The following is a 12,495-nucleotide window of genomic DNA, read 5'->3' on the forward strand; positions in this document are numbered from 1 at the left end:
TCCACATTGTTGGAAAGGAAAAGCATGGGTTCAAAAGGAGAGTGCGGCACAACAAAACTAATTGAGTTGGTCATATCAGACCAACGTGTGCCCTAAACTTAAAAATGAAAGCGGCAAGGTGATCCTCCGTAAGGTTGTTTTCCTCCATAGCCTGGTGAGCGATCGAAGAACGTACTTGCATCAATGGAAACAGATGGTCACAATCATCCCAGGGCTCGTCAAATACGGGTGTCTCGTCTTCCACGAGCTGATTGGCATGTGTCACTAGAGACTGAGAGATCCGAATGCCATGATCCAAGTCATTTAGCCTTTTGGAGAGTCTTTCTTCTTCCATCACCAGCTCAACGATGTTTCTCCCCCTATCTGCCTCGTGTCGACAGAAACCAGCTTGTTGGTCAGCCTCCCCCTCGCGTGGACCAGACGGGCATGAATCTTCTCAGCCAACTCAAGGACCTTCTTACAACCCCTCGAGTGCCTCCTCAGTTGGTAGGCCTACTCTTCCCTATCCCATAATTCCCTTCAAAGGAGCGGAAATAGTCGATTTTGGCCTCATTGGCTAGAAAATCCTGTATGCCATGGTCAAACACGAGCGGAGAACTCATCAAAGTCTGTCTCAAACAAATGAGTCGGAGGAAGACTATGCGGCTTAACATCCCCTATGACCGCTTGAATCTCCCCTTCGACGTCAGGGTTAGATATTATGAGAGAATTTGTGAGGGAAAGGAGATCGAGCAGCCTCTTCCAGTTTGAGACAAACCCATCACTGAACAGAGGATTGACAGTAGACTCTGAAGGAGAAGAAGGCATGAGCATGACTAGGGAAGGGTCACCAATTTAAAAAAGAGTTAGGAATGACTTTGTAACTTCGTGACTCCAAAGGAAAAGGTTAGCGTTAGTGCAGTTTATATAGACCGCATCGACAGAAGTTGAAAAGACGGGGTGCATTATGGATGCTCTAATACAGAAAAGATGGTGACGTCATAATTAAAAGGTGCGTCTCATCCTTTGTCTTAGACACAATAGAGAAAAGATCAATCAGGCGCAATGATTGCCCTCCTTAACTCAGAAGATAATAGCGTCAGTTGGAGGATTTGGAACCGCATGTCTATCGCGGATTGTACAAATAGATTTAATTATGCATCAATCAGTTGCAAATGTCGGCGAGATTAAGAATATCCAATGAAGTTCTGCAGATGAAATCAGAGAGACAGGACGCGCGAGGGAAACTGACTTTTCATTAAGGGCAATTCCTTTGGCGAAAAATATCTTCTTAAAAAATATTTTCCATAACTTCCGATGTTCAGAAGCGAAAAATAGGTAGTTAAAGAAAATATTTTCCGGTCAATGACCTTCTAACAGTGAGGAAAAGTAAGGAAATCATTTTCTAATCTTTCTCGCTCGCCCTATTGGCCTTGCATCTCCTCACGTCTCTCTTTGTTTTCCGCTCTTTCTCACGCGTACTCTCCTCCTTCTCTAGAGCTGCTCCTTTTCCCCATTTTTCTCACGTAATCTAGGGCTTCTTCGTCTGGTCCCTCATCTCCAGAGCAGCTTCTCCTCTGCTGCTGCCTCGCACTTCGTCTTATTCCTCGTCTTGTCCCATGGAGATGCAATTGCCGATCTCGTGAGACTCAAGCTTGCTAGCCTCGAGCTTGCCAGTTTCAAACGAGACTCCAGCTCACCAGATCTAGTGAGATGAAGCCTCGCCCAAGGTTGGTGAGGCTTGGCTTGCTAGAGGACAGTCGTAGGCTGTTGCCATAGCCGGCGATTAGCCAAAAAAAGAAGGAAAAAATAATTAAAAACTTGATTTATTTAAAAAATATAATCAAAAGGAGTGCACAAATGAAAATCAAATGAGATTTTCCCATCCCGAGCGGTGGAAGATATTTTCTAACTCATTTTCAAGTTTCAACTAAACGTTGGAAAATATAATCATTTTCCTAAAAAATTACTTCTTAGAGAACGTTTTCTAGAATTGTTATATTTTCTGCGAAACAAATAGAACTTGAGAGCATTGATTAAGTACAAGGTGTTGACCACGAAAACAAAGGTACAGCCTAGAACATGGGATTACATCAAACAAAGGTACTGCCTAGTACATTGGACTACATGAAATTAAAGTGCTACCTAAGTACATGGACGAAGCTGTGCAATTGTAGCTCTCGCTCGCTCTTTGCCTCAATATGTTAGTGTTTATCTCAACAAATACCCTGGAGCATAAGAGAAAGACGTCAACAGGAACCTGAAAGTAAATTCACTAGTTTTTCTTGATCTATTAAAGTTTGCAGCAAGGTATGGTCATCTTCGGGATAATCTTCAAGATCACTCAATAACTCCACGAGCTTTTCAGATTTCAAAGCAGATAGATACTCCATCCATATAATATAAAATAAAATGAGTCTCACGTCATATAGCACGCGAATCTAGCTATTAATATTTTTGGTGTCAAAATAATGGCGCTTTGTCATAAACTTCATCAATAATAGAGAAGGGCACTTTCATAGGCTTTTCACTGAAATTGAACTACTAAACTCCCTATAATATATGTCCGTCATCCTACTAATGAGGAAACGATAAATTTTTCTATTGAATTATCTATTACTAGAATGTAAGACGATGAGGAACTTTATATGGTCAATGAAACAAAAGGACGAAAAGATATATTAAGAATCCTAGGTGAGCCATCACCGATTTGATGAGACGAGAAGAAAATTTTTATAGAGGACAATAATTCTACCTAGCTAATAGTTAAGAATTCAAAGTTTGACATTATTATAAAATGCCAAATGGCGTTCTCTTCTTGTGTGTTATATACAATTCACTTTGTTTTCCGGAAGTCAACTTTTTGGTATCTCTTCTATATCCAATTTCTATGCACAAGGAGACGTAAAGTTATCTTACATGACCCATCACCGAGGTGTTTGGCCTACTAATAAAGAGGTTAGCTGTCTTTCCCGAGGTCACGAGTTTGATTCAAGTCACGAACAAATCTCTAAATGATTCTTTATACCTAATTGCAACATACCTCATATGAAGGGACTTTCCAATTGCTAGTATCTTAATGGAATTAGGTCGTAAACAAAATGGAATAATTATAGCTCAAAATGAATATTAGATAAGAACTGTGAAATTAGTGATCGTCATAGAGGGTCATCGTTTGAAAATGTCATATTATAATTAGATCGTGGCAAGTGACGACATACTAGAATCATGACCATGAGGTAAAATTGTCAAAGTTTTCAAAGATCATAACATTCACTTTGTTTCCACTCAAAGAAGAAAATTGAAGAAAAAAGACATTGCCTATATAAAATATGAAGTTGGTCAATTATAAACACCAATGTATGCTATAAATATAGCTAAAAAAAATTTAAAAAAAAATTATAAACAAGACCAGTCAATATGAGTAGATCAGCTCTATCCCTACAAAATAAAATAAGATGAGTCTCACGTTACGGTAGTAGGGGAACCTAGTGTTGGAGAAAACTTCCTCACTTGTTTTGAAGCTGACAAAACGTTTCCATCAATCTAGTCTGAAGACTTGCAGACTCTTTCGTCAAAGTCTGCAAATCTTCAAACTGCCAGACCGCTAAACTCAAGATTTAAAGTTTGCTCTCATTGACAGTTTCTATTGACAGTTTCTAGACCGACAAATGTCATGAAGCTACTGGTATTCGCTTCACCTGAATCTGTCATGGAGAGAACCGCCCAAGAGGAGACGGTGCTTCACCTTGCCGTGAAGAACAACCGCTTTGACGCAGTCGTTGCGTTGGTGGAGCATCTGAAGCAGAACAAGAAGGAGCAGGTGATCAATTGGAAGGACCACAAAGGCAACACTGTCTTGCATCTCGTTGCTGCCGTAAAAAATCTTGAGGCAAGTCATGCTGTTCCCTTATCTTATTGCACTTTTATTTGTGCATTATTTCAGGGATGGTGTTAATTTGGTGTCCCTACAACATACAAAGATCTTTTAAGCAGAGGAATTTATTTGATTGCATGCAACAAGAACTTCTGTAGTATCTTACTGTCTGAAAATCAATGAGGATAAAACAAAGATGGGAAAGAGTTGCAGGTGGTTGACTTCATGCTTAAGTACGAGGCTGTGGAGGTGAATGCCTCGAACGAGAGTGGCTTGACGCCTCTTGATCTCTCAACTCTCTTGCAAAGAGGAGCAGGAGATAGAGAGATCATAGAAATTCTCGCCTGAGCTGGAGCCACGCACGGAAAAGGAAGATCAAACTCACCCGCTTCAATATCATTCTCGGCGGACGACAACGATATCGAGGGAGCTAACAGTCATCAATCAGATGGGGAACTAGTCACAAATACTCCTCAATCATTATCACAATCGACATGGAAAAATCTGAACAAAGAAAAGGAGTTGTTGGGCGACATGCGCAACGCCCTGCTGGTCGTCTCCACGCTCATCACAAGCACAACCTACCAATCCGTGCTCCAGCCTCCGTGCTTTTCGTCAAATGTCGACCCTAATTCCAACAAAGTCTTCCTCGCGCCTTCTACTTTTGTGTCTTCTCATGCTGAGGACGTCATATACACCGTCTTCATGACCGGCAATACATTTGGACTCTTCATGTCGGTCCAGATGATTGTTTGCCTCACCAGAGATCTCCCCTTGAAGCTGCCGCTGAGACTCTGCCTACATTTGCTTCATGCCATTCATGACGTTCACGTCGATGAACAAAGAGTTACCCCTGACAACCGTGCTATTGTTGAGCGTGTTGCCGCTCATCACATCATTTCTTCTTCTACTGATACAGAAGTGGTTGGCGCGAGCTATGGATTTCTACTTGGAAGGACTTTTCCGGCAGAACCTCACAAGTGATATGTACAGCCTTAAGCACCCAACTCCTCGTCGTTGATGATGGTACTTACTCTTTCCTCGCAGTTGAGCTAAGAAATGCAAGCCTTTGGCAGTATCGGATGGACTTCGTTCGACGAGGTCGGACATTGATGTGACGTCCTCCATTCTTAGCAGTTGATTGTGTAATTTCCGCCAGCGATATGCTGTGTCGTATTTCCCTAATAAGATGTGTCCTGAGTTTATATGACGCTGGTCACTTCGATAGCACTCGAGATTTCGAGGTGAGGTCTAAGTACTCCCTTGACCTCGCTTGACCTCGCTTCTTTAGATGAATTGATGGCCATCAAGAAAGAACATCTTGTGAGGTCGAGAATTTGTCTGTGATAGCAGGTGAAAGAAATAATGTTAACACCTATAGGTGCTCGCTAAACTAATAGGGATCGATACGAGACTAGCCGCGAGCATGGAGTCGGAACAAAAGTGCAGGATATGCATAGCTGGTTGGATTGAATTAAATGGTAGTAATTCAAATGAAATCTAAAGAATCATTACTGCATAGTAAGGGCAGTTTTAGGCTGATAACAAGAGTAATACCGTTTGAGAAGGTTAACATCAAATTCTAGAACGCATCCAACTTAAGATTAATCTTTTGATTCGGTCTTATACGACATCTAACAACAATAGAAGGTTTTTGGTCTTATACGACATCTAACGACAATATAAGGTTTTTTTCTTTTTTTGGTAAGGTAAGAATTGTATTAACTTTCAACAACAATTACTAAATCATTCGAACAAAGCATCAAATTAAGGCATTTCTCAGTGATGTTATTATACAAACATCACACTTGATTGCAGCCAGCAAATCAAGGAGGTGTGGAGCGGTTTATTCACTATTCAACGAAGCAACATGCTTGTTTGCCTCTCCTACCAGTTAACGTGGGACTAACTTCTCTACGACTGTCACATGCTCAGTCCTCCTCTCCCTCTCTCTTGCTCCACGTCGCCTGCAAGAGAAGCCCCTCCAAAAGTCCCACATTGAACAAATAACATAGAGCGTAAAAGAGTTTGCTTACAAAAGCCAAGCTAGGAGCTCTTTCAAGCATATTTTCCTTGACCTTCATGCTAAAATCAAGCGTCAATCTTGAGGAGTATGGTCAATGAATACAAATGCTAAAGTAGTTTCATCTTTTAAGGACATGCGTACATCTGTTCAATCAAATGTGAGTAGTCCTTTGGACTGCACATCTGTTCAATCAAATGTGAGTAGTCCTTTGGACTGCCCGAGAATCAAACCAGATCAATCTTTGCACCTCTTGCGAGGGCTGCCAGCCATCGGGCAAGAGGTGTGAAGCTTAAATTTGTTATGAGCAAGCCTGATATGTTTGAGACAGACATCAATCTAGATGTGTGAAGCTTAAATTTGTTATGAGCAAGCCTGATATGTTTGAGCCAGACATCAATCTTAGCAACAACATGACCAGTGCACGTTCCAATTATTGATAATGTAGTCATCGAAATCATTAATTGTTTGAGTGCTACCATGAACTCCATATGATTAGCGGCCTATATAGACTTCCTACATGGGGTCTATAGATAATGTTCTAGGGTCAAAAGATAATCAAGGGATTAAACTACTGGAACGTCCTTGTACAAACTACAAAACAATTCCACTCGAGGGCAATCTATGCCATTTCACTAGTAAATTTCTGATCTTCCATAGCCACCGTGAATTCCTTCAGTAAATAGATGATAGAGATTTGCTCAGCATTGCTGGAGGCTTTATTGGACGGGCACGCTGCCTCTTTAAATGTTCGACTATTATATATGAAATCACAATTGGTTAAATTGTATGAGTATAGCATTACACAAAATAAGATACTTGACCAAAATCTCAATGAGAAAAAAAAAAATAGAAATCTACTCCTTGGGAAAAACAGGGATGAAAAGTTGACCCGCTTATATGAAAATGACGCGCACTTTGAATCAAACCACATAGACACCGACACAAATACAAATATGCTTCCGTTGCTGCCCCAAAGAAATTATGATATGGGAGTCCCAAAGTAGTTCAATAATGTCTGATGCTTCCGACAAGGTGGGACTCCACAAATAAAGTCATATGATAATGACATCATCCTAAGGTCATGACTATGACATGACGTAATAGTATTAGTCTGTTAAGACCATGGCATTGACTTCACTTCCACCGTCGGAAGACGTAGATACTCTTGCCTCATATTATAAAAAACAAAACGATATGGAAAGGTACTCCCATACCCTTCGTTAAAAATGAACTACTAAAGTCCCTTTAATGTAGATTCCCTCATTCTACTAACTTGAAAGAATGAGAAATTTCTTCTACCGAATGTTCTGTTACGCAAGAAGTGGAGTGGGAGGCCCGGAGGCGTTTTCCTTTCGGACATAAACGCCCGGTTCACAGCATGAATAATGGCATGCAACATACACATGGTCGTCGTCCAGCAAGCATCTGTGTTGCTGGTGAGATTGGGTAGGGGGTTCAATTGAAACGAAATCACTAATTATAGAGCTTACTTTGAGTCAAATAATGATCTTGGAGGTACTTTGAGAAGAAGGGTTAATACCGCAAAAATTTCTAAATTGGTACACATATGATATTTTTTCCAAAAATTAATTTTGGATCACTAAAAACCCTATATTGGTGCACCTATGACAAATTTACACAAAATTAATTTTTTGGCAACCAAAAACTCTAAACCGGTACATATGTGATAAATTTACCGTTCATTAATTTCCATTAAATTGGATTAATATCACAAAAATCCAAGACTCGTAAACCTAAGACAAACAAATAATAAAACCCCAAATAAATACACTTGCAAATTGTCACGTGTCATCCAAACTCAGTAATTTGACAGTAAAAATTAATAGAATCAAACTTAAGGCAATTTAATTGAGCAAGAGATAATCTACAATTGTCACATATAATAAATTTTTGAAAGCATAGTTGTCAACTATATATATTCCACGGTTTTCACAGTGTAAAAAATTGTGTATAATCAACAAATAGATTCAAAAGACTGCATCAATAAGAGCTAGTTAAGCCATCCTTTGCAAAAATTAGGCCTACTCGGCTTTTCTCTTCATTGTCCTCTTTGTGGTTGCTTTGAAATCAACACAAGCAATCCAAGAATTTAAATGCAAGGTCTTTAACAGCACCTCTAGAACTCCAGACTCCTGGTTCAATAGAGAGTTTGGGGTGAAGTACGCTGCAAAAGCTATGCTAGCTACCACAAAGTTCATCCTTGTCGCGACCTACCCTGCGGGGAAGAAAATAGATTTAGGGGTATTACCTGAAGATTGGGCCTATGACCCATGTTTAGGCACGGGCCTCCCAGGCTTATATCTCTCGCGGCATTGAGTGCTTAGATTGAAGGTATGAAAATTTTCTAAAGAAGGAGTTGCCACTAGTCTGTTGGGGTTGGCTTGAAACCAAATAATGTATGAGAGTATACCTCACTTCTTACGCTACTAAAGAATTTAGAATCGGAGACTTGATTACACTAATTAACCAATTAATGCTCTTTCGGTACCTAATCTTGTTTATTTTAAAAAAAGATTTTTCTTGTTAGGCAGTTTGGATTGATTTTAGGCATATCCGCTAACACGTGAGGTGATCATGCAGGTGCACATCATCAACATAATAATCAACAATTAAGGAAAGCATTAAATGCACATCATGGGATAGCAAAAATTTAATACAAAGGAAGAGGTAAATATTAATCTTAACTAGACTAAAGGGAAGCCAAAATCAATATACCAATACTGCAATCAAGGGCATTTGTCCCTAAGGACAATTGAAACCCTATGGTAAACCCCCAAAGGCCTAGTCAAACCTGGACATAATTCCAAATTGAAAAGCTTCCTATTTTATGATAAAATTACTCCAAATATTAATTTTAACATTTTTGAGGAAATTTAAAATCTTTTTAGAATTTTTTTGGATTTTTCTTTTTTTAAATGAAGTTTCGAATTTTCCCTTAAAAAAACTGGATTTTTGTAATTTCTTAATTTCTTAATTTTTTGAAAAAAATGTCGAATTTTTTAATGTTTTCTGAGTTTTTGAATAATTGGAAATTTTTATTATTTTTCGAAATTTTTGATTTTTATGAAAAAAAATTTGAAATTTTTTTATTTTTAATATAATTATAATATTTAATATTATTATATTCTGAAAAACGGGTTCAGACTAGGTAAACCCAATCCGGCCCACTAATCCTATCCGAGCCCAAGTCCGACCCACATTAGATAAAAAATAAGATTTTTTTTGGGCTTAGTTTTTTTTTTAAATATATATATTTGTTCCTTTCTTTTATTCTCTTTTTATCTTATCCTTGTTTTGTCTTTTTCTGCAGCTCCACCTTCTGCACTCCTCATTCCCGAAGACAACTTTTGCTCTCTTTTTCCCTATTTCTTTTTTGCTTTTACTTTTTGCTGCAGTTTTTTTTTTCTTGCCTTTTCTTTTGTTTTCTTTCTTTCTTCTGGTCTTCTTCTTCTCCATCTTGTCTTTTTTTTTTTTTTTTTTTTTCCTGTATTTACAGGTTCGTTTCCCCACCTTCACCGAAACAGCCATCCTCCATACGAACTCTCACCGGAAAGTTCTTTCGCCTCAACACCAATTGCCGACGCCGACTTACATGCCTGTGAACGAGCGGTGCGGTCACCTCCAGCAGTCCCAAACTCCGGCGACCCCACTGACCCAATCAAGATTTGGAGACTTGACAAACTCGACCCCCCCATCGGTCGAAACAGGCAACAAGGAAATGCCGACTAAGCAAACCACGAATGAAGGAAACATGGAATCAGGCCGGCTGACGTCATTGTGACATCAGTGCGCACACGTGTGGCATGTGCTGGGTCGGTTGATCCAACCCGACCCGACCCATCTGCCCCACCCGGTTGACTCCGACCGGTTGACTGTTGAAATTTTTTTTAAATTTTTTTAGTTTTTAATATCTAATATTATTATATTCAAAGAAAACGGGTTCAGACCGGGTAAACCCAATCCGGCCCGCTGATCCTATCCGAGCCCAAGTCCGACCCACATCGGATAAAAAATAAGATTTTTTTAGCTTTTTTAAATATATATATTTTCCTTTCTTTTATTCTCTTTTTAATTTATCCTTGTTTTGTCTTTTTCTGCAGCTCCACCTTCTTCAGTCCCCATTACCGAAGACAACTTTTGCTCTCTTTTTCCCTATTTCTTTTTTGTTTTTACTTTTTGCTGCAGTTTTTTTTCTTGCTTTTTCTTTTGATTTCTTTCTTTCTTTTGGTCTTCTTCCTCTCCATCTTGTCTTTTTTTTCTGTATTTACAGGTTCGTTTCCCCACCTTCACCGAAACAGCCATCCTCCATACAAACTCTCACCGGAAACTTCTTTCGCCTCAACACCAACTGCCGACACCAACCTACGTGGCTGTGAACGAGCGGTGCAGTCACCTCCAGCAGTCCCAAACTCCGGCGACCCCAATGACCCAATCCAGATTCCGAGACTTGAAAAACTCGACCCCCCATCAGTCGAAACAAGCGACAAGGAAATGCCGACTAAGCAATCACGAACGAAGGAAATATGGAATCAGCTACGCACACGCGTGGCATGTGCCAGCTAACGTCATCGTGACGTCAAAGCGCACGTGCGTGGCATGTGCCAGGTCGGTCGGTCCAACCCGACCAGACTCGTTCGCCAGACCCGGTTGACTCTGACCCATTGACACCCGTTGAAATTTTTTTTGAAATTTTTTTATTTTTAATATTTAATATTATTATATTCAAGAAAACGGGTTCGGACCAAGTAAACCCAATCCAGCCAGCTGATCCTATCCGAGCCCAAGTTCGACCCACATTGGATAAAAAATAAGTTTTTTTTAACTTAGCTTTTTTTAATATATATATTCTTTCTTTCTTTTATTCTCTTTTTATCTTATCCCTGTTTTGTCTTTTTCTGCAGCTCCACCTTCTTCACTCCACATTCCAAAAGACAACTTTTGCTCTATTTTTCCCTATTTCTTTTTTGTTTTTACTTTTTCTGCGGTTTTTTTTTTTTTCTTGCTTTCTCTTTTGTTTTCTTTCTTTCTTCTGTCTTCTTCTTCTTCTTCATCTTGTCTTTTTTCTGTATTTACAAGTTCGTTCCCCCACCTTCACCGAAACAGCCATCCTCCATACGAACTCTCATCGGAAAGTTCTTTCGCCTCAAAACCAACTGCCGATGCCGACCTACGTGGCTGCGAATGAGTGGTGCAGTTGCCTCCAGTAGTCCCAAACTCCGGCAACCCCACTGACCCAATCCAGTTCGGAGACTTAACAAACTCGAACCCCCATCGGTCAAAATAGGCGACAAGGAAGTGCTGACTAAGCAACCACGAATGAAAGAAACATGAAATCAGTAGCGCACACGCATGGCACGTGCCCGCTGACATCATCGTGACGTCAGTGCGCACGCGCATGGCACGTGCCAGCTAACATCATCGTGACGTCAATGCGCACGCACGTGGCACGTGCCGGGTCAATCGGTCCAACCTGAGTTGACCCGTCCACTTGACCCGATTGACTTTGACCCATTGACCCATTGAAAATTTTTTTGAAAATTTTTAAATATATTTTTAAATATATTTTTAATATTTAATATTATTATATTCTGGAAAACGGGTTTGGACCGGGTAGACCCAATCCGGCCCGCTGATCCTATCCAAGCCCAAGTCCGACCCACATCGGATAAAAAATAAGATTTTTTTAGCTTAGTTTTTTTTAATATATATATTTTTCCTTTCTTTTATTTTCTTTTTATCTTATCCCTATTTTGTCTAGTTCTGCAGCTCCACCTTCTGCACTCCTCATTCCCGAAGACAACTTTTGCTCTCTTTTTTCCTATTTCTTTTTTGTTTTTACTTTTTGCTGCAGTTTTTTTTTCTTGCCTTTTCTTTTTTTTCTTTCTTTCTTACGGTCTTCTTCTTCTCCATCTTGTCTTTTTTTTTTTTTTTTTCCTGAATTTACAGATTCGTTTCCCCACCTTCACCGAAATAGCCATCCTCCATACGAACTCTCACCAGAAAGTTCTTTCACCTCAACACCAACTACCGACGCCGACCTACGTAGTTGTGAACGAGCGGTGCGGTCGTCTCCAGCAATCCCAAACTCCGGCGACCCCACTAAACCAATCCAGATTCGAAGACTTGACAAACTCGACCTCCCCATCGGTCGAAACAAGCCACAAGCAAATGCCGACTAAGCAACCACGAACAAATGAAACACGGAATCAGCTGTGCACGCGCATATCATGTGCCAGCTGACATCATCTTGAAGTCAGTGCACACGTGAGTGGTACGTGCCGGGTCGGTTGGACCAACCCAACCCGACCTGTCCGCCCGACCCGGTTGACTTCGACCCGTTGACCATTGACTGTTGAAATTTTTTTGATATATTTTTGTTTTTAATATATTTTTATTATTTAATATTATTATATTCAAGAAAACGGGGATAAAAAATAAGATTTATTTTAGCTTATTTTTTTAAATATATATATTTTTCATTTCTTTTATTCTCTTTTTATCTTATCCCTGTTTTGTCTTTTTCCGCAGCTCGACCTTTTGCACTCCTCATTCCGAACAACAACTTTTGCTCTCTTTTTCCCTATTTCTTTTT

The 12,495-nt window shown here is 39.8% G+C and overlaps 1 protein-coding gene across 1 annotated transcript; it reads left to right on the plus strand.

The window, feature by feature from the left end:
• The first annotated feature begins 4,390 nt into the window (after positions 1-4,390).
• LOC120293715 lies at positions 4,391-4,840 on the plus strand. Its single transcript, XM_039313437.1, has one exon. It carries the CDS (start codon positions 4,391-4,393, stop codon positions 4,838-4,840), a length of 450 nt encoding a protein of 149 aa, XP_039169371.1.
• The last annotated feature ends 7,655 nt before the right edge of the window (positions 4,841-12,495 follow it).

This window comes from Eucalyptus grandis, chromosome 5, assembly GCF_016545825.1.
Source record: "Eucalyptus grandis isolate ANBG69807.140 chromosome 5, ASM1654582v1, whole genome shotgun sequence".
In the NCBI taxonomy this organism is placed as follows: domain Eukaryota; kingdom Viridiplantae; phylum Streptophyta; class Magnoliopsida; order Myrtales; family Myrtaceae; genus Eucalyptus; species Eucalyptus grandis.

Coding starts and splice junctions, on each gene's coding strand:
- LOC120293715 (XM_039313437.1), top strand. CDS start 4,391: ATGCGCAACGCCCTGCTGGTCGTCTCCACGCTCATCACAAGCACAACC.